Genomic DNA, 26,342 nt, shown 5'->3' on the forward strand with positions numbered 1-26,342 from the left:
ACGTACCAATACCTACACAGCTAACAAATTGTACAAAATACACTGAAGTAGTAGAGCACGAAACAATGTGGGGCAACATGCAATAGTACTGATATTTTACTCTGCGTCACTTGATGATGCAGTTAAAGACAAGAACAGCGTTATTTCATACAAACAGTGATTGCCAAGGAACAAGGCTGTGTTTCAAATTCTGCTACTTTTTTTCACTTTTGTTGGAATAAAAACCGTAAACACGGCAGACTAGCTTTCCAAAATTCTCTAATCACAAAGTCCTGCCAATGAAACTGTATAATACAGGAAATTTTTTGAAAAAAAGACACATTACTATGTACTTTGCTCCATTTTTTGATGGGTCACGTGGCTATGACATGGTCCAATGTCGCCATCGATTGAACCAGACTTACCGCAATATATGAATATTGACCAAATCCGGTTGAATATGAACAAACATGTGCTGAGTTATATCAAACAGAACTTTTAATGGCAACTGGCTCAAAAGACAGGAAAATGGAGCCTTGGAGACAGTCCTCCCTTTTATGATACGCGGGTGAACTTTAACTTGACGGCCAAAAGGAATACCTTAAAAGGCGTCGGTAGCATTTCGGGGAAACACATATAAGCCATCCGACCAATGACAAGACAAGAAGGAACTTAAAGTACTTCCGAATTTGTTGCTTTACTGCTAGGATGCAGTAAAGAAAAACATAATGACGAATATATTTTACTCTGGCGTGAAAATCCTTTGTTGATTGTTAAGATCGTTAGATGTATACTTAACGAGAAGAAGAAGAAGAAGAAGAAGAAGAAGAAGAAGAAGAAGAAGAAGAAGAAGAAGAAGAAGAAGAAGAAGAAGAAGAAGAAGAAGAAGAAGAAGAAGAAGAAGAAGAAGAAGAAGAAGCAGAAGAAGAAGAAGAAGAAGACGACGACGACGACGACGACGAAGAAGAAGAAGAAGAAGAAGAAGAAGAAGAAGAAGAAGAAGAAGAAGAAGAAGAAGAAGAAGAAGAAGAAGAAGAAGAAGAAGAAGAAGAAGAAGAAGAAGAAGAAGAAGAAGAAGAAGAAGAAGAAGAAAAAGAGGAAAAAGACAGAAAAGCTACCAAGCAAATTGATGGTGGCACACTTACATGTACAGTAGGTCTGATAAGGTGGAAAAGATTCTTGAAGAAAGATTGCTTAAACCATTTCCAGACAAACCCCTGCAATGAAAGTAGCTTCTTTTAGTATTTCAGACAACTTAAAAGAAGGAGGAAACTATCAAAACATACCGTACCATAATAAAACAAATTCAAATGTAAAGCTGAAACCCTATCGTGCAGCAACATCAGGCGTTGTCGTTTCCAGTTCTAGTTCTTGTTGGTTTTTTGTAATATTCGTGCGTTCATTTAACGACAATAAGAATTACGCTATCAGGTTACCCACAGAAAACCATTTACCAACCATTTTTTTTACTGATGGTTGACGTTTTACAATACAAACCACACAGATTTAATTTAACAGCTCTACAAACGGAGGCCACATGGACATTTAAGACTGAAAAACAAAGCATAATGTCTCGATCAAGAATATAGCAAGTCCTACTTTTTTCTATGTTTTTCTCGATTATATTAACCTGAGCATAGATTTCGAAAGAAAATAATTAATAATGGGCTAAAGTTCTCAGTACAGCTAAGTCACCTGGTAAAATAATAGTCAAATTTTGTGGCACAAGGTTGCGAACTAGCTCAGTTAAAATGATCTCAAAATAGACGATTAATTTCTTTAAATTTTAAATTAAGAGGAAAAGGTTTAGAGGAGTCCTCTCGGTCCGATGGGATTAAATAACCTACGAGTAAAGGAAACACCTACAGCTTCATAAAAACAAGCGCTAACATCAAAACTTGTCAAGTTAGAACTTTAAGGTTAGTTGGCATAAGGCTTAGTCAAAGTTCTGATTGAAGACAGTTAAGACACCATGTGTTGACCAACAACTTTACGTTTCCTGTCCTACATAACGAACGGGAATTTAAATTATTCTTAACAATTTGGTGTCAAAGGCTCGTTTAAACGATGTAATTCGAGGCATTATTCCAGTTTTTTGAAACAAATTTCAAAAGCGACCCATGCTCATACCGGGAGTTCCAGCTCCTCGAAAATCTGTCCGAAGTCGATGCTGACGAAACTTTTGAAAATTGATGATGTATATTGGAGACATTCTCTGCGATTTCGGAAAACGTTCATCATCTCCGAAATATTGAAAGACTGGTTATTTTGGTGTATACCTGGCAAAAAATCTCGGGAATAAATGTAAAACGAAACAAAAATCGCCGGCACTTTATTTTTAGCTCACATGGTACTCACGAAATATGTGAAGTTTTAAGCATTAGTCTATTCAAGCCTGGAAGTGCGAAAACATGCTGTAAATTGGTGTACGTTACTAACTACGATAACTACGTTTCCTTAATGATCAAATCTGTCGCCGAGTTTAACACTTTATTGCACGAACTTTCACGTCCAGGAAGCAGCGAGGATACAAGATACTTCGTTTGTTACACGGCGCCTTTAAAAGCTCTAGTGACATTTTTTTAATCAGGCCATAAATATAACCGAGCTACGTCTATTAAAACGTATCTCAACAAAGGGTCTTCAATAGAACGGGCCATGTGGAAACGTCGAAGTCAAACCAACACCGTCATCAATATATCACACTGAAGATCGAGAGCATACTTTCTCAAGAAGAAATTCTTCACGAAAACATGTAAGCGTCAGGGTGTGTAATTTAGACTTGGAACCTTTCTTTAAATTCATTCTTTCCCACCAGTTTTCCACTTAACCCTCGGACTTGAAAGAGGAAGGGGGTAAGGGGGGGGGGGGGGGGTAACTGGGTGTGGATGCTAACTCCTTCCCCCGGATTGTTTTTTTTTTTCTTTTATCACGAGAGTTTTTGGTATATCTGAGACACATTTGCTGTGAATTTGGTGAAAATCGGCTCATAGATATAGGAGATATTAAACAACAAGTAAAGTGTGATTTTAATGCATTAAAATGTAATATTATAAGCTGTCAGAGCCATATTTTGAGCCAGAAGTAGTTGTTAAGCAACTTAAGGATGTATTAAGCCATCTTTTACATGCTAAGCTGTCGTCGACAAGTGTATTTTCTGGGTAAAACTTTCAATTTTCTGGCAGAAAACGAAAATTATAGTGGAAAAAAGTAAAAAATCAGACAAAAAAAGTCCGCCATGTTGGATGACGTCACTGGTCCAAGCAGCGCCATTTGTATATGTATCCAAAAATATTAACATTATCTTGTAGACGACATAAAAGGCTATCTATTGAAGAATATGTCGTAACGTATCGTAACATAATAACGTAATATATAGTATCTTATCTTATCGTAACGGTACCGAAAACGCTAGGGGGTTGGGAGTTCCAACCACCCACCTTTTGTAGCACGGTGAGGGTATGAGTTTGCATGTAATCCTTCAGTTTCTTGATGGTTGAAAGCGCGAACTATTTACGCGAGGAAGCTAAATGCAATCTCTGACCGTCGCGAATCTTTCTTCTTGGCAGCAGAAAATATAACATACACAGCTTTTCTCGCTTTGGTAAGGGTTTCTTCGAAGTATCGGAACGAATGACGACCATTTTTGCCTACGTTTTACCCTCTTTGTCCACTTTATCGCTCAAAGGCGATTTTCGAAGTAAAATCACAGTTAGTATTATCTGGATTACGCACTAAAAACTTGCATAATCGATCCCCCTGTCATGTGAACGATCATAGCATTTGAAGATTTATAACAGCTCCGGTAACAGCTACGATCATATCGGTGACAGGTAAAAATGAGTGGATCTTTTAAATTTCGTAAAAAAAAAGTTTAAAAAAGGTGGAAACATGCATTATTTCACGGATGGGTTTAACCCTTATTATTACGTGAAACACCAAAACTTCACAAAAAAATAAAGGCTTCTCCAAGATGGCTTAAAAAAATATATCTTTAACATTCGTCTCTTAGGGGTACCAGGAATCTCAGTGAGCTTCTCCTACTGGAAATGAAATTGTGATAGAAACTATTTAAGAGGCTGTCCGCGTTAAAATGGATAAAGCAAATTTCGGCTTTTCACCAATTTCGCTGATTTTTTCTATGAACATCAATCATTATATCCCATCAACAAATATCACATTAACTGAGATCAATGCAATTTGTTTCGTTGTTGGCGAGATGGTTTACAACGTGACCTCAAAACTACCCAATTCATAACCTTTGGCGACTCTACAATTTATCTATACATTGCCGGTGCTGCCAAAACGTCATTCCTCAGTAGCTCAAACAGCTTTCAACGGTGTTCTCCGCACTGAAGAAGGGTTATATACCCGAAACGTCTGTGTTTCTTGAAACCATTTATGACACTTTTTGATAATTATTTTTATATCAATCCAATTTGAAAGCATTTTCAAGTGTCACGCATCTCCAAGGAACTTTCCTTTCTCCGTTCATTATTAGCTTGAATGTTTTACACATTGAAGTTCCATTTGTCAATAATATTTAAATGTCTAACATTGGTTTTCTGTGAAATTTTGACTGAGTAACATTTTTTTCAAAATACCTCCTCCTTAACTTCAGAATGCATTAAACGTGACATATATGTAGTTAAAGCCTATTTTCACAAAAGTAGGACCTGACTTAGGGTCAAGTCTATCTTAACTCAGTAGCACTAACACTAATCTACTAATTTATGGAATAAAATTTGTGGGCACTTCACGCTGCGTGCCGTACAGAGCGCTGCGATTTCTCAAATATTCACGGCTTTCAATCGAAACTAAACATTAAGCCGTCAAACCGATAGACACACTTCTGAACCGAGCTCTTTTAGAAATACAATAATAACCACTAGGTAAATATTTCTGGTCATTTAGCCATATTTTAGAGATCTAGATCTATACCTTTATTGGTATTTTAAATGAAACCTCTTAAGCTATTTTTCTTTCCCACGATGTGCTATAGCAGTGTTTGTTTTGCGTGACTGACAGCTGTTCATTTCAAGGTATATATTCAATATTCATTCTACGCTCAGTTTAAAGTGTTACCTTTCTTTTATGTATGAATAAAATTAGTAGTTATAAAATTCTTTCCGAGACAAAGAATTAGCTGGGGAAAAGCTCCTTTCTCCTTCTTATGGTATATGAACTTGTTTCTTTACGTTTTGTGGCGCAGTGTTTACTCCGTTGTTCATTTCAGTCAGTCAATTAAAAGCCAGAGATGAATATCTTGTCAAAACCCTCCTATCACATACCGAACGGTCGGCATTACTTAAAAATGCCTGCTATTCCATCCAGTTGTTCCCTGCATGAGAAATTACAGACTCCTTGTGGATCCAGCAGAGACAAGGAGAGCTTTGTTTTGCTTTCTGAGAGGAGCTCAAATATATCGGCGCATTTAGCGAACTTTCACTTATCAAAAATGAGGCGATATCACTGAAGCCGAGCTGATGTTGGGAAAAGAGCGGGCATAATTCGTGGCGATTCACGAGTTTGACTATCTGCCTGAGACATGGACGTTCATTTGGAAAATTTTGGCAAGCGGAAAAGTCGTGCCAGTACACTTGCTGGGAAGATTCTAAGTGTGGGCGGGGAGACAAGTCATAACTGGAGGGGTCGATGAAATGATTGTTCTGTTTGGCAAAATCGCCGCTGTTGGTTCGCGTAAGTGCGATTATCTGCTAGGCTGTGGTGTATTTTTCTCCTTCGCCGTTTCCATTAAGGTGTATTTTCCGTTTCTACTTTCACAATGTTTATCTTGCTAGTCAACGTATAATTTTTAAGGAAAACCGAGTCTCTGAAAACACGTGATTTCAAGGTATAGATTCACCGACTGTCGGAGTACGTTTTCTATTTACTTGGTTTCAAACGCAAGTGGATTTGTAGGCTTCAGGGTAGCTGTTGGAGCTCTTTTGAAGTGATTGGAGAGGATATGGAAGCACAAGAAAAGCTGTATCGATGAGCCGTCATTCTTCGAAAAACTATACAATTAATCAATTTGCGGTCGAGATTAATGGATACTACAACGTTTAGGCAACACCAGCCCAATGTGGTTCCAATTACTTGACCTTAAAAAAACGTCTTCAACTGTTCACCGTCCATCTCAAGTATTACCTGTACTATTTAACACAATCTGTGTTTATCCCATTCTACGGATTAGAGAACTCACGTCAATGATTTTGTCGTTGCATCTATATACCTAAGTATCTGCACTTCTTTACCGCAAGAACAAAATCGCTCGCCAAAATGTTCCTAATAAATCCCGGGAATAAAACTCGAGCAGATAGGCAAGCTCGCAAACCGGCTCGCTGACGAGCCGCGAATACCCGCTCTTTTCCCAAGAATCAACTCTGTTTCGCTAATATCGTCGCATTTTGATAAGTGACAGCTCGCCAAATGCGCCGATATATTTGAGTTGCTTTCAGAAAGCAAAACAAAGCTCTCCTTGTCTCTGCTGCATCCACAATGAGTCTATAGTTTTTCATGCAGGGAACAACTGGATGGAATAGCAGACATTTTTAAGTAATGCCGACCTTTCGGTATGCGCTAGGAGGGTTTTGATGAAATATTCAAATTAAAACACCTCTCGGTTTTAAGTGAATAAAACTGAAATGAACAACGGAGTCTTGATACGGTGATAAATAAACACTGCGTCACAAAACGCAAAGAAACCAGTTCACATACTGTAAGAAGGAGAAAGGAACTTTCCCCCAGCTAATTCTTTGTTTTGGATAGAATTTTTAACTACTTATTTTATTCCTACATACAAGAAAGGTAACGCTTTAAATGGAGTGTAGAATGAATATTGAATATATACCTTGAAATGAACAACTGTCAGCCACGCAAAACAAACACTGCTGTATCACATCGTGAAAAAGAAAAATAGCTCAAGAGGTTTCATTTAAAATACCAATAAAAGAATAGATCTAGATCTAGATCTCTAAAATATGGCTAAATGACCAGAAATATTTACCTAATGATTATTATTGTATTTGTAAAAGAGTTCGGTTCAGAAATGTGACTATCGTAAAGTGCCCACAAATTTTATTCCATACATTAGTAGATTGGTGTTAGCGCTTTTGAGTTAAAATAGACTTGACCCTAAATCAGGTCCCACTTTTGCGAAAATAGGCTTTAACTACATATATGTCACGTTTAATGCATTCTGAAGTTTAGGAGGAGGTATTTTGAAAATATTGTAACTCAGTCAAAATTTCACAGAAAACCAAAGTTAAACATTTAGTTATTATTGACAAATGGAACTTCAATGAGCAACATTCAAGCTGTTTGAACAAGGAATGACGTTTTGGCAGCACCGGCAATGTATAGATAAATTGTAGAGTCGCCAAAGGTAAATTGGGTAGTTTTGAGGTCACCTTGTAAACCGTCTCGCCAACAACGAAAAAAATCGTATTGATCTCAGTTAATGTGATATTTGTTGATGGGATATAATGATTGATGTTCTTAGAAAAAATCAGCAAAATCGGTGAAAAGCCGAAATTTGCCTTATCCGTTCTATAAACGCGGACAGCCTCTTAGGGACCGTTCATTTTTTATGAGCATGGGGGGGCTGGTGGGATTTGGGGGGGGGGGGGGGGGCACGAGAAAAAAAATGGCACTAAAGGGGGGGGGGGGGGCTACCAAAAAAAATTGAGTGAAAGAGGGGGGGGTCACCAGCAATAATTGGCTAGTAGGGGAAATTGAAAGTGGCTCAACACAGAAACAGATGAAGAAATTGAATATTATTTTAATTTCCTAACCACTTTTAATTTGTTTTACATACTGAGGTCGAAATCTGCATTTCATATTAACAACAACTGAGGAAATGAAGCATATCTGTTGGAAAAGCAATAATGAATATAAACTGAAGTAGACACCTATGTTTGTACAAGTTCAAATCAATATAAAAACGTAACAGTCTCACTATTGAATCATCCGTGGGGGAGTAGTTTTCTATTAAGTGGTTGTACTCAGAACTATATCAATAGATTGTTTATTGTTCTGTTTAATAGCACTCACTTTTATAAAGACTGTTGATTGGTAAATTATTTGAACCCAGGAGTATCAGTAGACTCAGTAGTATGCCTAGTGTGAACATCCAGATTAGTTTTTAATAATAGAACTGTTGTTGGTGACTTCAGTTGACGGTAAATCTGAGCAGAGGCCATCTTCAGAAAAGCTTGTAACTGTCATTTTTAATAGCAGTACTTTAATATCCAGGCGCGTAGGAGGGGCGTTCGAGGGGTTTGAACGAACCCCCTTTGAAGATCAATACTGGCGGAAGAAAAAGCACAATGAGGAGGTTGAACAACTACATGAGGTGTACCATGCGAGTGAGTAGAATGTCCGCCCTGGTTCTAGATGCATATCAAATATGATATGCCTGTCAATCTTGACGAGATAGTCAATTTGTTCGAAGGCCTACACCCGAGAATGATGCAGTTTACCAGCTTGGTGTATGACTATCAGCAGATCGAATAGCTATCAGAACTTGGCAGGGCGCGGAATGTACATTGAACTTTCTTGTTTAAGTTAAAACAATTATGCCGCATAATGATGTATATAGCTTAAAAAGCTGCTGTAAAACAAATTTGTGATTCGCCTAAAATGGGTCTAAAAATGCAGGAAATGAGGTTTCTGGGAACCTAGATTTTCAAAAATTTCCGGGGGAGCATGCCCCCGGACCCCCCTAGTAACAGCGCCTCCGGCGCTCAGCAAGATTTGGGGCTCAACGAACACCCCTATCTAACCCTTACCTACGCGCCTGATATCTGTGTGTCCGCTGTTTTTTTCTGTTTAATATGACTCGTAATCGTTGATTGGTATGCTTCGATCCGTATTTTGTTAGTCAGATCTGTACATGTATTAATTGTTTCTACTCGAAGGGGAGTTTTTTCACGTTAACCATTTGCTTGATTAATTTTTCTAGTTCATTTGAGAATCTAAATGGAAATTTAGGGTTTGCCGTGGTCGTAAACGTGTTGCTATCTATAAAACGTTTTTTTAAACAAGAGAAATCTTTACCTAAGCAGAGAACGGTAACTTTTTAATAGTACTGTAAAGAAATCACAGTAACAATTACGTTTATCTTTGATATAAACAGTACATAAGCGTTTTGTTAAAGTTAGGAGTGTGATTTGTTTCTGGTTGGGCGGGAGGGGGGGGGGGGGGGGGGTCATCAGAAAAAAAATTGTTTCTGCTGGGGGGGGGGGGCCATGTGGAAAAAAATTGCATGCTAGGGGGGGGGGGGGTCATGCAGTTTCGTAGTGGTAAATAACCAAATCCCACCAGCCCCCCCATGCTCATAAAAAATGAACGGTCCCTTAAGTGCGCTGCTATTATTGGACCCAGGGTGAAGTGCAATAGTAACATGCTAAATCACTGCTAAAAGAGGGACAAATATCAACAGCCAAGAAAGTTAATCACACTTACAGAAATCTCAACTGTGATATGCGTGGAAATATTTCTCCTGGTAGGTGTTCAATTTTATTCTTGTCAAGGTACCTGTAAATGAAAGAGAAATTTAATTTGTTTAAGATTTAACAAAGGTAATCAATATTTAATGGCAATAGGATGGGATTAGGTTAGTAATTTCAATTCATAAGAGGGTTGAAGCACTTTATTTTAGAAACTATTATACACCTAGACGAGAACAAATTCCGACATTTTTTTCGTCGGCTGAGAAAGAGAAAAAAATTGAAAAATAAGGCATTAATTTCCCTCTATGTTAATGAAACCAGGCAATCTGACAACCAGCCTACCATTTACAGTGTTATGCTGCCACACCCAATCATAATAACATGTTTGTTGACTGTGATAATGGACTGCGAGCAGTCTCTTTCTTTTCCTAACTTCTGTAGCGCGCGATAGATCGAGCGTAGCGCGAGTAGCGCGCGATTGATCGAGCGAACGAGGAAGCCGCGACCAGAGAGAAACGCGGGCGTAATTTTGCCGGCGCTTTTGCTAGCGTGATCTGAGGAAAAAAGGACTGCTCGCAGTCTAGTGTGATAACGGACGGAATAATACTCTATTATTATATAAACACCGATGAAATACCAGGTGAGCTTTCGTGCGAAAATATATCTTCACACGTTAAAAGACCACCGATGAATTGGATTTGGTATCTTGAATTTTTACCGACAAAATATGTTGTGTTCGTTTCATTAAACTTCTCTTAGTAAGGGATGCCCGTCATTTCGTCCGCTGTATTTTCCATAGCAGTTCGAGTTCTTTGTTCGACGTTTCAGTTTTAGATGTAGCTCCTGATTCATTCTAAGGAATGTCGACATTAACTCCACTTTACTAAACAAAGCATTGTGCTTCATGTTACCTATTCACTCAAATAGCTAACTGCTTTGCTTGCTAGCTTCTACCTTTTTTTTTCTTTTTAGTCTGCTAATAAGTCTGACTGCCTTTGGTTCTCGTGAAGTCTTCTTAACTAAGACCAAAGACGAGGCGGAGTTCCGGAAGTTAGGGAAACTTTTTTCTCGTAATCGCCCCAAAACAGCTAACTTTGGATAAAACAAATCAAAACTTCATGTACGCAATAATTGCAGAATTTTGTGAATCCAAAGGGCTATTTTCACGATGGCGTCACGATGGCGTAGACCTGCAAAGGATTATGGCCGTGTAAACTTAGACCCTGAATAACGAAGAAATTTACCTGGGAACAGTTTGATGTGGTCCGTTAATGTTCATTGACCTTGATTTTATCATGGCGACCAAGTTTATATAGACCTTTTTTTTTCAGAGAATGGGACGTCAGATTTTGTTAAATGAAGAAAAATTACATTACTCTACATTATGTCAACAAGGAAGGCAGTAAAGACTTAAAACGAAAATATATTTTTTTTAAATCGTCACTCTTACTTCACACGGAATTAACGAACGCTTTTAATTCGACTTACTTACCCTTAGCTTTTACGTTACCATAGTCCTATCAGTTGCGTAGCTCCACAGCTGATATATAAACCATTTACAACCCACAATTTTTTGATTTGCTCTGACGAAGGACTATTGCTTAAAACGTCACTAATCGAATCTCCTCACAATGGCTAAATTACCTTATCAACTCTGTTGACTGATTAAGCCAAACATCAGTGATTGTACGCTTGGGTTCCAAAGTGTTGCCCGCGTTGGAATTCATGTTTGCATTCTGCGCGCGCATTTTAACAACACGGATAATCAAAAAAGAACAATTAATGATATTCGTAATCGACACTATTGATCCCCCTAAAATCAACGAACGCTTCGCTTACCATTCGATTAATTTTTTTGTTGTTTTTTACGTTACAATGTCATCACCAGTAGCGTAACCCACAGCTCCTTGATTCGCCCTTTCGAAGGGCCGCATACGAAACATCAATTCATCGCTCCTTTCCAGGCTACCACAAATGAAAAAATTACATCTATTCTAGCCAAGTAGGAGTCCGAAAGGAGGGAAACTGTCGATGCCACTAGCAAGAGCATACATTCAGACCTAATAATATACGAGTTTCCTTTTATTTGTAGTTGGATAAATAAGTCGCTAAACAGGAGACTTTCAACAAATTTGTGTTAGTAGATCTCCAGCTTATTTTATCATAAAAATATAATAATTCCCATTTTAAATGTAAAATATCTAAGACTTGAGACCTTACCTATTCCATTGGGCTTATTATAGTTTTACAAAACGCTCGAAAAACTCCGAGCGTCGTGGTCACTTGACAGATGACATCACCGCGGTAATTATGGTATGAAAGGTACTTCAAATAAACATGTATACACCACATAACACCATGCGATAGCAAAAGGAATCAGCTGCACGCCAGTGTTGAAAATGGCTTAAATAGTGTGCCACACAGGCAAAATGATTAGGAAATATCCAAAGAACAAATACAAACTCTACTGATATTATTTATTACACCCAGTTTCTAGCAAAGTTTGATTGTTAAGTTTTCTGTCGAGAAATCCTGATTGCCCTCAGTAATTAAAAAGATCATAACAGCTCAGTTACTTCCTTTATTTTTATTTTCATAATCCATATTTCTTAAGACAATCATTCAAATTCCAGGTTTTTGAATCATAATTTGTCATTTTTATTTTTTTTTTTTTGTTCATACTAGTGTTCCTTTATTGGTTTCTATTACTTTTGTTCTTTTCATTTCCAGATATGGAAGATGGCGGATCCAAGATGGCCACCTTTTGGCAATCATGACTTATTACGACGTGATATGACGTCATTGCGTTCAGTTACGGACCTCAAAGGAGACATCGTTGGACGTAATATCTATCGTCAAAGTCTCACGGTCATATCTTTTATACTCCCAAAGTTATAGAGGGAGGTGGAATACCCTCCCCCTTACCCCCCACCCCCCCCCCCCAACCCCAGAAGACAATAAAAAAAAGCCCTGTCTTAAGATAGGGTTATTAAACGGCGATAGTACGTGCTTCAACAGCCGCTAGCTGACCTTAAAATACTATTTTTTACAATAACTGTTCAAATTCCTGCGCGGTGGTTGTCTCGTAGCTATTGTCTATAATAGTACAGACAATAAAAATGACGTTAGATGTAACGCGCAAGCTGTCTCAATCATAAAAAATTGCCAATTCCGCTCGTACTTTTTCCATGTTATTGTAAAAAACAAATCGACGGCAGTTTTCTATGGTCTATACTCTTATAGACCATAAAATGACACCATAAAATGTCCAAAACTTGGCAGTGAAACCACTCGCCTGCGGCTCGAGGTTCCACTTGAGTTTTTAACATTTTTGACGTCATTTTATTGTCTACAGGAGTATAGATCATAGAAGCTGCCGTCGATTTGTTAATCATACTTGCTAGTACGTGCTCCAAGAATCTTTGCCGACTCTGCGCTACTTTTGTAATTTATTGTTCGCGGGCCCCATTTGCTAGCATCGAGTATCTTTCCTTTTGGGCTTTTAGCAGTGAACATGGTCTTACTGAACATTTGTTTTTTGAAATTTCATTAATTTATAAGAAAATTAGGTACCATATTTATCCCTCACCAAGTGAGTGTTATTTTTTCAAGGCGCGCGATAGCTCAGTAAGTAAACAACAACTCGATCGCATTGTTGGGTAACCTTGTCTTTTTTCCCGCTTATTACTTTTCGGATTTTCTTTGCTCTCAAACCAATCTTGTCCGATGAAAAGGTGTGAAATATCACATTATTTTCCAAAATCGATTTCTTCTCGAATCAGGTCACAGATTAACCTTAAACATCGGGGACAGTGTAGTATAAACTATTTGAATATATTTTAAAATGCTATTATAGCTTTTTTTGGCGGTTGTCACGAGTAAAACGAAAGAAAAATTAACGGATAGAAATTAGTTTTTTTTCTCAATCAACGAACTCAAAACATGCATTGACTATGTCCCGTACTATGAAAATCGTAGAGGTTGGTTTTTAGAACATTTTTTTTGGAGAAAAGTCACTGAATAATCCATTTTTTTGTATGGTGAGATTCACGAATGAAAGAGCGACAAAAAAGTTAAGCCCAGTTCAACTCAGTGACTTCAAGCGATAAACAACAACAACAACAACAAAATTCCGTGGTAGTCAGTTGAAGGTCCACATCATTCAAGTCGTTCTTTTAAGTAAATATTTATTCTAGCAATATCATGATGTATATTACTTTTTTAATACGGCATTAAAATATTCGAATAAGATTACATTTAGTTAAACATCTAATGATAAAAATTAGCGAAAGAAGTTTTACACTACAAGCATTATTTTCCTTCACGCTTTAACCAGTACATATTAAATAGATGCTCATTTATTTATTTATTTATTTTTTTTTGCATTAAAGCTAAAAGCGAACAATGACATTCACAACTCACTGTGTTCGTCCTGGATTTTCGCTTTAACTTTGCAACAGAAGTGGCCAGAAAATGTTAATTTGCACAGAGTTTTTGTCCGCAATTGGCCGACTACTGTCAAAAAGAAAGCAGTTTACCTGCGTTGCGTCATAAGCAGCAAATACCTTTATTTGAAGATTTATCAGTGTGTCAGGTTTCATTATGAGTTCTTAAATACGCTCTCAAGGAATTCCAAAAAAGAGTGTCTTCGAAAATATCGAAGAAAACGTGCGAGCTACAGCCCCGCAACTAGGTTAGAAAAGTGTTCGTTAAAGACGACACGAGCACGCTAAATTTTTCATTTGAAGATTTTTTTTTCAATGTATCTGGGTTTTTTGTTTTGTTTGTTTGTTTGATAGTGCTGTTGTTGTTGTTGTTTGTTTGTTTTTTCATTGATAAGTAGCAGACAAAGATAATTTTATCATTCGGAAAACGCACGTTGTTTGGGCTAAGGAGATGAGCTATACAAATTGTCTGTATTATCTATCAACTCGGAAATGTCGTTCAGGTGAGTTTTTAATTTTATTTTTATAATTTGAGAGCAAAATTTCATGCCAATAGTATTACAGTTCCTAATCAGAACCTCGGGCAGCTTAGCTTGAATTTACCTTTGAAATTACAACAGGTGGTCTTATCCAGTTTGATTAATAAACGTGATTAATAAAACCTTACCTTACTTGTTTTGCTGCGCCTCTATTTTTCACACTAAGGTTAGGTTATTTTGACCTCTTCCTTTGTTCATATTTGTTTTAATGTTCAACTGCATTATTTTCTCGCTGGCTGAGTGTTCTTTACCTAGCTGTTCAGTAGAGCTTGAAGTGTACTGACAATCGCCTGTCCTTTCGTCCGTCTTTACTTCCATCAGTTTCGTCTACTCAACTTTCTATGCTCAGGGAAGAGTCAGCTATGGGCATTCGAATATCACAAAATTTCCTTGTCAAATCTGACCTCCCATAAAAGACATTAATATACTTTGGTCTCAGTTTTGCATGGAAACCGCATCGAAAAACATCCAGGGATACCTAGCCTGCGAACGCAGACGTATTTCCGGCTGTCGCTTCTCTTCACGGCTGCGTTTGCAGGCTAAGGGACACCCACCCAACGGCTAGTTTCGCTGAGATTTTTTTTTTTTTTTTTGCAAAGACTTTTCAAGCCTCTAAAATGGGATTTAATTGTGAAAAAAAATATTAGGCTTATGTTTTAAGCAAAAGGTCACTTCAAATTTTTGCAACGCTGAAAAGCAAATACATTTTGTTTTCAGGGGGCCAAATGCCGAGTTTAAAGTATTAAAAAGGCCACCTTATATTTTGGAAAGCCAACAGCAACTTTAAAACTTCTTTGTTTAGGATTTTGTCCTTAAAACTATCGGTCATTTTATTACATTTTTAGATAAAGAATCCGAACAGATAAAACAAGCTGTGTTAGCTTACGTGAGTTAGCCTCTTTAAACCCAGGAAACATTTTATAAATCTTGTTTTAATGCTCTCGTTGGGTGACCCTGAACATCGAGTTGCAAACTTTCTGCCACACACTCACGACACGTGCGTATTTTGTACATCCAGATTGGTTCTTCAGGTTGTGCAAGACCTGACCACCTCAGATTAAAGAGCTCATTCCCTCCCTTTTTTTTTTCTCTTTTGAGTGTATTAAATATTTTTCGAGTAAATTCTTTTTCACTTTACTAAATTTATGTTTTGCTATCATAACCAGTTATTGCGTCCGACGTTTCTCGATCTGTTTGTAACTACATAATTGATTTAATTATAATTTAAAGGAAAATTACCACTTTCACTTTCCTCTGCGTCTAGAGGTTTTAAAGCCAAAAAAAAAAAATAATAAATGTGACCTTGGTTACTTGTTTGCCAAGGATAACAAAAGGCATATCGCAGTTATTTTACTTGTTAATCTAAACAGCGTTTCTCAAACATTGTATAAATAAATATCATTTGATGTTCGCGGGCGTAAATATGTTTATGGCCCAACTCAGGCTCATTTTAAAATGAGTTCTGAGAAGGGCCAAGAACATATTTACGCCCAAGACTCTATTACTATTACAATAATTTCAGAGGGCATTCACAAAAGGAATCAAAGACAGTACAGTAAGCAATCGCGATATCTTCTGTGAACGCTGCCGGAATCGCGTCGGCGTTTATTTTATTTTACAAAAGCAATCGTTGTCACAAAAACTTAAAACTTTGGCAGAACACTGCAAATTTTGTCAAAAGCATCTTTGCTTCAAAGTTTTCAAAAGGAAAATAGAAGAATTTTGTAAACAGCGAAGAAAATAATAGTCTCTTACGACTGTTATAATTAATTGTGCAATTGCTTAACTGAGCTGGTTTCGCTCAAAGAAGACAAGTTACATTCACCTCGCCTCCGGCCGTGGAGCTACTACAGGCATTATTTCCACCATCGCCCTCGAGTTTCTGTATTAAAGTCCTCTTCATCTAGCTCAGACGACTGAGAATTTGCTTCTTTTTTAAGTTTTCCATCGATTTTGTAGCTCAAAACAATCTTTTTGCAAATGGCAGCGCTTCCAGTAAAACAGACAATAAAACGGCGCGAACAATTGAATAGCATCCAGTTCTGATTGGCTGGCTACGTTATTTGCTTCTTTCTTATTGGCTCAGAGCAGCGGACTAAAATATATTTTAGCCCGCAAAATACGCCGCAATGCCCGATGAAATTATTATAATAGGTATTATAATGTGACGCGGTTTCTTTACCGAGTGAGCATGAGTCATATAATGTGTTAGTTTCTCAGAAAGCAACAGATGTTTATTGCAATAAGGAAGTCTGGAATCAAAAGATTGTGTCATATGTTTGTTAATTATAAGTCAAATATAGAATGTGATTGAGAAAACTTTATGTCATATCCAGAAATACAAACGATAGTAAAACTAACAAGGCTGTGTTGAAGAAAATGGACGAACGCTACAGATTCCTTTGCAAAATGAGGACTTTTTCAAAGGTTGTGAGAATCGTGAGTGCATATCGAATGGTGAGAAAATCGTGAGCTTCTTTATCTTTATTTCATTCCCTTGCACTGCAGCTTTTGCCACGCGATATTTTACCCTTAAGGTGATTCCCTTGAAATGAAAGAAATATTTGATTCCAATATCAGTCTAGTTGATCACTCCTTGTCAGGTCGTTTGGTAGCAGAAATTATTTAGATAAAACAGAGTTGAGAAAAAATAAAAACGCATCGATTGTATGAAGTATAAACAGCAATTAAATATAACTTTTTCGGTAGGGAACTACAATATTAATCGCTATTGACCCTCAACACTATTTTAGGTCCCCAAATGGTGGGCAAGCTCGATTTCCTGGGCATGACTCATTTTTCTGTCGTCAATTCGGATAATAGGAAAATACCGAGGTAAAAGAAAAGATAGCTCTCTATTAACTGGGCTTACCTTCAATAAAAACATGTTTTCAGCGTGCGCGCGCAAAGGTGCGCGATAATGACTCATTAATTAATTCACAAGTTCATGGTGTGGCAACAAGCATTTAGCATTAATGCTAGGCACCGCATGTGCGGTTCTGGTCCAGGTGTTCACATCATGTTCAATTTAATCCACTCGGGCCGATAACTTATCATACCATCTTCCTATCATTTTACATACACTCACCACTGTTTTACATACCAATTTCAATTCATGCAAGGTGACCCGTAAAAAGATTTGGCACAAAAATGCATGTAGTTTTGAATGGCCCACGAAAAATGAGACAAGAGTAAGGGAGTAAGAGTTCTAGATTCTACGCAGCTCACATGGTTAAATAACTGTTAGGGAAAAAACAAGGAACAAAAGAAAAAGAAGTTCCTCACACTTACAAATAGTACATCCCTGATTGGTGTGAAAATGTGTCTTTCGGTAGATGTTGAATTCGATTGTTGCTGAGGACCCTGCAAACGAAATGAAAGTTTATTTTATGGAAGAGAGAAAATCGGCATGGTAAGACAGGTCATGAATATTAAAGACAATATATTACTAGTTAGCCTCGTTATTGCACTTTAGGGGGAGGGTATAAAGCACTTTTGAAATAAACTTTGTTACTCTCTCTTGGTAGAAGCCGACGCAGCTGACAATAATTTCAACTTAACATTTTCGGTCTGAGTGGTAAAATATTGTTTTCATAAACTATATGCCTGGACTTTAGGACGCTAATTTCCATTTTACTCATTCCTCTTGAACACCTCTAAACAGACCTTAAGTGACTGCGTGGGAACATTTAAAAATGGCATGAGGTTACTCCTGGAGCGAGGAATACCGGCTAAAGTAGTGCCAACCTTGGCTTATCCGACTTGATAGTAGGGTCGCGAATGAGATCTGGTGCTGGTGCGTATACTTTGCTCTTTTCTTTTCTTGATTGTCTAATTTGTTGTTTTTTTGTTTTGTATTTTTAATCAACTTGGGATTACACCAGCCACAGTTCCAACGCAGCCCCATCCCTCACCCCACCCCGAAACATTAAGTTCTACATTGGCAGTTCGGATTTCGCTCGTCACTTATGTTCTGCAAATAATTAGGCGATAATAAGTTGGGCAAATGGCGTTACGAGATATATTGTGGCCAAGTGTAAACGTATGCGCCTTAAAATGTTGTAAAAAGTGTGAAAAAGGCCGATTAGCACTTCCGAAAAGCCAACAGAAGCTCGAAAACTTCCAAACTATTATCTATTTTAGTGCAGAAAATAAATTATAATAATCGTTTCAAACATTGGAGGACTGTAACCACAAGAATTATTCACTGTTGTGCAATCAGCTTAAACATTAGATTTGTCATCACGTTCAGTTCAGCTTTTTGTAACCAATGCTAATTTTTTCCTTGTAACTTATGCTTACTGCAAGTTAGTTTCTGGGCGTCGCATACGTAATCGTTTGTTATTAATTTCATAAGTGCATTGGGCCTTTCTTTTTCGGTTATTTTTTTTTTATAACGTTTTGTATTTCGCCTTTGTAAATCAGTTGTTGTGATCCCTGAGTTGCCGCACAGATCTTTAAGTAGTTATAGTTTTGCGTCTGAATTTTTGCTTTTTTTCTATTCGATTTGTTGTACATTCGGTTTTTCTAAAGTTTTTAAGTTCGTGTTTATTAATTCTGCATTTTCTTTTCGTTAATTGTTTTTTCTAGTGAATGGTAAAGTATTAAAAGACAAATTTGAAGCTGTACCAGGAGTGTTAATTATCAGGACCTTGTAAACAAATTAAACAATTCCAGAAATTGCTTCAATCCAGGAGTCATGCTATAAGGACGTAAATTTTGATCATCCGGAGAAGGACTGTTTGCGATTACATCGGCTGACGTTTCCACAACCTAACTGAAAGTCGTTGTTAGGTTCAAGTAAATTGTGGAGCTTCAATAGATATTAGTGGCTTTAGTCATTGACATGATTGAAGGCGAGATGCTATTTGTCGTTTGTCAGCTAAGACGTGGTGTTATTGGCTGTAACGACTGCAAAAAATGATTCCTGCTTAACGATTCGTCTATTGTAAGTGGCAAGTCTGTTGGCCTATTGTTAGTAAAATTAGTCAGTTTGTATAGTGTTTGCCTGTTTTGTTGATGTTATGAATAAGGGCCTGTGGTTTCGGCTACCCACCCTCCCCCGAGTTATCCTGGACGAGCAAGCCTTTCACTTATTGCGCAAATAGTTCTTCAACCTTTTAAGCGGGTCTCGGGTGCCGACTCAAAATGAAAATATGCATTTGAGCTCCAGTTTTGGGTTTACAATCACACATTCATCTACAAGAATTTAAATTCAATATATATTTCCTACAGTGAGTTAATAAAGGAAATACAATCAAACTAAAACATGTATCGTTATTTCAAAAGATCCATTTCAGCCCCAAGGTGCAACCTCAGCTCTGTGGGCTGATTTGGACTCTTTAAATTCGTGGATCCATTTTGTGAATTTGGTCCATACCGACCCCAATAAAAACCTTTTCAGCCCCACCAAAAAGTCGGGTTCTTCCATTAAAGAATATTTCATGATCGGCACCTTGGTGCATATAGGCTCTTATCACTAGAGCCATTTCCGTTCAAGCCTAGCTGGTTCTAATGTAGGGCCGTCTCTGCTCCTATAAATGGAGCTGTTTTGACATCAAAGAACAGAACTATAGTATTTTGTTACAACACGAGATGGCCCCAATCACTACAACTATTTTGACTTCGACTGGTAGATCCATTTTCAGTCGTCTTTTATTAATAGAGCCGTTTGAAACACTGAGTTTTGATGTAAAGCAAAGTATGACCGGAGGAGGTGAGGGGAAGGGAAACGAGTCTTCTTTGAACATAGTATGTTCTGACTTGCGGTGGGTAAATACCGTCATCGGATAGCCACGAAAGGTTGTGCAATAAGTCAAAGATAGTTGTAGTTTTTAGCGTCTCATTAGTGCCATTATTGTTAACTTGAACCTGCTTTTCGTCCAATTGTGGTATAAAAGCTTCACGAGCTCATTCTGCACTGATATTAAAAAGGAAGCATAAAGTATCAAATTCGATCACTGTTTTAGGACTGACCACTTGATGATGGAGAACATCGCTAAAGCGTTCACTTAAGATGACTGGAAGCAAATGATAGCAAACAAATAAGTTTCTCACCAACAACGATGGAAAGAATATCAAGTGAATAGTATTTGAGTCAGCATACTTTCGTGTTATTTTGTTACTGAGCTAAAGTTGAAGCCCACGTGCTTCTGTTAAATTACAAAAGAAAATTGTGAATTCCTTTTTGTTTTTTTTTTGTTTTTTTGTTTGATTTTTGGTTTTTTTTTTTTTGTTTGTTTGTTTCTCATGGCGAGCGACACACTTGGCGATTTTGTACGCCGATATCCGCGATCGGCGTATAAAATTGCCGATATCTGGCAGTTGCCAAGTGTGCCCGTTCCCGCGATTTTCTACGTTTATTGCTGCGAATCGCAAGTAAAGCCAACCCATAAGGTTGGGCGATTTTATCGCCCGACTTTTCAAAACTGCCACATCGCCGCGATCGGCGAAAAAAAATCGATAGGTGTGTCCTAATCAAATTCGGCGCGACCGGCGTATAAAATCGCCAAGTGTGTCGCTGGCTTTAGACTATTCTCTAGGCGGCCATGATATAGCTGCAATCTGTAGGGACGTAAATTAATGTCGTTTCAGTTTTCGGGAGTTAGAAGTAATAGATAAAAAACGAGTGCATTTTTTTAAAATTATTATTATCTTTTTTTATCAAGGATTCCAAACACCAAGAAACGGATGAAAGCACGACGTGCTTTTATTGTTTCGAGGTGATTGGAACCCCTGATGAAAAACGAAGCACGAGTTTATGAGCTGGCTTCTCAAACTAGTGTCAGAATTTAGTGGAATTATTTCCGAAGAATGGGTAATTAGAAAGGCGTGATCAATAGGCTATTTTTTTTTCTTATTCGTGGTAACTGAAATTAAAGGAATATTTAATATGCAGCCATGGGGGCGAGTTTTTTGGTAGATTAACATTACGGCGCGTGATGGAGTATGAGCTCGATTCAGAACGATTTCGCGTTCCTAAAACTTCTTTTCAAGAAAATGTTCTGGTGAATGAAGCCGTTCCAGCTTCCAGCTTCAAAAACAAGTGGGCTGTGAGCCTGAGCCTTTTTGCCGAATGGCAGAGGTTAAGGGAGGTTAAAGTTCCGGTATTAGATAGTGGTGGTCTCTTCAAGGACTACGATTTTCACAAGGTTACCGCTGTTAGCGCAGATATTGCCGGAATGGACACTCTGTCGCTGAACTATTGGTTTGTCAAAATTCGTGATGGAGGTTGCTAAATAGTCCGGTGGAAAGAATAATATGTTGCCCTATTGTTGTTGAAAGTAATGATTGAAGCGGCAAATATACTGTATTTAGTATTAAGACTGATTAAAATTCAAATTTCTTGATCAGTGTCTCGAATGCGTCTTGCTCGATATGTTCATACATGCACCCGACCCAATTGGTGCAAGCTGATTGAGTCATTAGCACATGAATAATTCATGAGTTTGAGAAGTACTATTTTAAAAACTTGTGCTTGGGCTTTCAGCAGGTTTCCAAACGCGTTTGGAAACCTGCTGAAACCCGAAGCAAAAGTTGTTTAAAAGGACTTCTGCAAAGAAACAATACAGAATTATGCAGTGTTGTATTCTTCCCATGAAAGAAGCGAAGAATGAAATTCACATCTCACTGCATGTGTTTGGCTTTAACTTTGCAACAGAAGTGGCCAAGACATTTGCAGAGTTTTTGTCCGCAATTGGCTTCCTACTGTCAAAAAGAAAGCTGTATACCTGCATTGCGTCACAAGCAGCAAAAAAATACGCTCTTAAGGAATTCCAAAGAAAGAGTGTCTCGGAAAATATCGAAGAAAACGTGCGAACCTGACAGGCCCGCAACAAGGTTAAAAAAGTTTTCGTTATCAAGTCAATTTTAAAGACGACAAGAGCACGCCAAATTGTTGATTTTAATATATCGATTTTTCTTCAACGTATCTTTTTTTTTTGTTTGTTTTTTCTGTTTGTTAGTGCTGTTGTAGTTGTTGTTGTTGTTGTTGTTTTTTTTTTTTCATTGAAAAGTACCAGACAAAGATAATTTTATCATTCGGAAAACGCACGTTGTTTGAGCTAAGTAGATGAGCTATACAAATTGTCCGGTATTATCTATGAACTCGGAAATGTCGTTCAGCCGAGTTTTTGATTTTATTTTTTATAATTTGAAAGCAAAATTTCGTGCCAATTGTATTTCAGTTCCTAATCAGAACCTCGGGCAGCTTAGCTTGAATTTACACTTGAACTTACAACAAGTGGTTTCCTCCAGTTTGATTAATAAACGTGATTTATATAACCTTACCTTCCTTGTTTTGCTTTGCCTCTATTTGTCACACTAAGGTTAAGTTATTTTGACTTCGTTTCTTCTGATAAAGACGCCCTGTGATATTTGTTTTAATATTCAATCGGATTATTTTCTCGCTGGGTAAATGTTCTTGACATAGCTGTTCAGTAAACCTTGAAGTGTATTGACTATCGCTTGTCTCTTCGTCCGTCTATGCTTCCATCAGTTTAGCGTACTCAACTTTGTACTCAGGGAAGAGTCAGCTATGGCCGTTTGAAAATCAGAAAATTTCCTTGTGATCACACCTGACCTCTCAAAAAAGACATTTATATACATCGGTCTTAGTTTTGCATGGAAACCGCATCAAAAACATTTAGGGACACCCACCCAACGGCTAGTTTAACTGAATATTTTTTCGCAAAGACTTTTCAACCCCCTGAAATTGGGATTTAATTGAGAAAGAAAATACTGGAGTTATGTTTAGCGAAAGGTCACTTCAAATTTTTTCAGGGTGTTAAATACCGTGTTAACAGTATTAAAAAAAAAGGGCACCTAACATTTCGGCCGAAAGCCAACAGCAACTCTAAAACTTCTTTGTTTAGGATTTCGTCCCTAAAACTATCGGCCATTTTATTAGATTTTTAGCTCAAGAATCCAAACAGATAAAACAAGCCCTATATCAGCTTACACTAATTGGCCTTTCAAAAACCCAGGAAACATTTTATAAATCTTGTTTTAATGCTCTCGTTGGGTGACCCTGAACATCGATTTGCAAACTTTCTGCCCCACACCCACAACATGTGCGTATTTTGTACATCCATATAAGAAAGTAAATTCAGATTGGTTCTTCAGGTTGTGCAAGACCTGACCAACTCAGACTATAGAGCTCATTCCGCTCCCTTATTTTCTGTTCTGATTGTATTAGATATTTTTCAATGAAATTCTTTTCCACGTCACTAAATTTATGTTCTGCTATCAAAACCAGTTATTATCTCCGATGTAATTCTTGATCTATTTGTAACCAGGAATCTAGAACATAATTGATTTAATAATAATTTAATGGAAAATTATCACTTTCATTTTCCCCTGTGTCGGGAGGTTTCAAAGCTAATAAAAAAAATCAATGCTGCCTTGGGTACTTGTTTGCCAAGGATACCAAAAGACGTAACGTAGTTATTATATTTGCCAATCTAAACAGTGTTGCTCAAACATTGTATAAATAAAATACCTTTATTAGATATTACAATTTTACGCGGTTTCTTTGCCGAGTGAGTCATATAATGTGTTAGTTTCTCAGAAAAACAACAGATGTTTATTTGCAATAAGGAAATGGAATCCAAGATTGCGTCATATGTTTTATAATTTTAGGTCAAATATATAATGTGATTAAGAAAACGCTATCTCATATGCAGGAACACAAACGGTAGTAAAACTAACAAAGCTGTGTTGAAAAAAATGGACGAACGCAACAGAATCCTTTGCAAAATGAGGTCTTTTTAAGCAGTTGTGAGAATCGTGAGTACATATCGAATGGTAAGAACATCTTGAGCTTCTTTATTTTCTTTTCATTCCGTTTTGCGGTGCTAAACCTTGCGCTGCAGCTTTTGCCGAACGATCTTTTTTACCCTTAAGGTGATTCCCTTACAATGGAAGTAATATTTGAATTTTATATTTCCCTAGCTTTAAAAATGAGCCTATTTGATCACTCCTTGTCAGGTCGTGTGGTAGCAGAAATTATATAGATAAAACAGAGTTGAGAATAACATTACGCATAGATTTTATGAAGCATAAGCAGCAATTAAAGATAACTTTTTTGATAAGGAACTACAATATTAATCGGTATTGACCTTAAACAATATCTTAAGTCCCCAAATGGTGGGCAAACTCGTTTTCCTGGGAATGACTCATTTTAACTGTGGTTTATAGCAATGAATGACATGTTTTCAGCGTGCAAGCGCCAAAGTCATCCGGAGAAAGACTGTTTGCGATTACATTGGCGGACGTTTCGATAACCTAAGCGAAAGTCGTTATCAGGTTCAAGCATAGCCAAAAATACTATACAACATGGCTGCCAACTAAGCATGCGTAAAGGACACATACACGGATTAAAAATGGCCGCAGATCATAAAGAGATTAAGAAGGAAATTATAAACTATTGTATTTTTTGGCCTTGACGCCGAAAATGCAACTTTCCCCAGCTCAAAAATCGATAAAGCAGTGATCGAACAGCACTTCAATCGAAGGAAGGTCAGGATAAAATCATTCGAGGCAGTGCCTTTTTTGATCGAAATAAACTCATAAATGAACACAATATCCTCTTAAAGTAGTGTTGACCTTCATGCCTTCCTTCGTCTGCTGACGGAAAATAGTTTCTCATATACTTTTAATTTCCCTAACTTCCTATTCAAAAGACGTGATGTTAAGCTACCAAAACGAATGCTTGTGTCCCCCCCGCCCCCCAAGAAAAAAACAACGTCCAGTAAGGTAGTGCCTTTTTTAACCGAAAAGTAGAACTTTTTGTGAATAAGAAATAAGGCAGGTTGGAGCTATTAGCGAGGCAAAAATGCTCCTTAAACCGGTTTCTTTTTGTTTAGCTTTGGAAGCCATTTTGGTTTTTCCCGTTTACTTGGTCAGTTGTATTCCCTGTTAAAATAGAGAATCCCCTGAACATAAGAACTGGCCGACTTTCGAGAAAAAGCGAGAAGAAACGGAAAGGTTCCGTGTATCAAGCCGATAGCCACTTTTGATTACAAATTTATTCAAATTTCCTTTTATTTTTGGCTCAGTACCATTTCTACTTCATAACAAAAGAACCTTTCTTTGATGCTGGTCGATTCCTTAAAAATTTAGTGACACTCACATCTTTTAAAGCCTTTTAAAATGCCCCACTTACACTTTTATTCGATCTGACCGCCATTTCAAATCCGCTCCTGCGATACAAACCCGCTTGCCGTCTAGGATTTCTGGTTATGGTAAACTGTGGAGCTTCAGTAGATGTTGTAAGTGGCTTTGGTCATTGACCTGATTGAAGGCGAGCTGCTATTTGTCATTTTTCAGCTAAGACGTGATGTCATTGGCTGTAAAGACTGGTAGAAAGGATTCGTCCTTTTCCATTTTTGTGAGTGAAAAGTCCGGTGGCCTATTGTTTGTAAAATTAGTCGGTTTTTATAGTGGTTGTCTGTTTTGTTGATGTTGGCCCCGTGGTCTCAACTACCCACCCTCCCACGAGTTATTTTAGGCGAGCAAGCCTTTCATTTATTGTGCAAATAGTTCTTCAACCGTCTAAGCTTGTCTCAGGTGGGCGAGGCAACTCGCCCCCTCCCGGCTCAAAATAAAAATATTCATTTGTGCTCCAGTTTCGGGTTTACAATCGCACATTTATTTCAAGAATTTAAGTTCATATCATATATTCCTACAGTGATTTAATAAAGGAAATAAAATCAAACTAAAACATACACCTCTATTTCAAAAGATCCATTTCAACTCCAAGCTGCCGACTCAGCTCTATGGCCCCTGAAGCTGATTGGGACTCTTCGAATTCATGGGTCCATTTTGTAAATATGGTCCATATCGACCCCAATAAAAATGTTTTCAGCTTCACCAAAAAGCTGATTTCGCCTACAAAGAAAATATTTCATGATCGGCACCTTGGT

General features: G+C 37.6%; 1 protein-coding gene across 1 annotated transcript in view; it reads right to left on the bottom strand.

Annotated features, from left to right (window-relative positions):
- The window catches only part of LOC146475627 (uncharacterized), a 140,937-nt gene that overhangs the window by 11,797 nt on the left and 102,798 nt on the right, over positions 1–26,342 (bottom strand). Inside the window, exons 6-7 of the mRNA XM_085116025.1 lie at positions 9,448–9,519; positions 1,125–1,196 (exon numbers count right to left, since the gene is read on the bottom strand). Coding sequence (XP_084972151.1) covers positions 1,125–1,196; positions 9,448–9,519 — 144 coding nt within the window. The remainder of the gene's footprint in view (positions 1–1,124; positions 1,197–9,447; positions 9,520–26,342) is intronic.

Source organism: Pavona decussata, unplaced genomic scaffold, assembly GCF_977016875.1.
Source record: "Pavona decussata unplaced genomic scaffold, jaPavDecu1.1 SCAFFOLD_84, whole genome shotgun sequence".
Classification (NCBI taxonomy): Eukaryota; Metazoa; Cnidaria; class Anthozoa; order Scleractinia; family Agariciidae; genus Pavona; species Pavona decussata.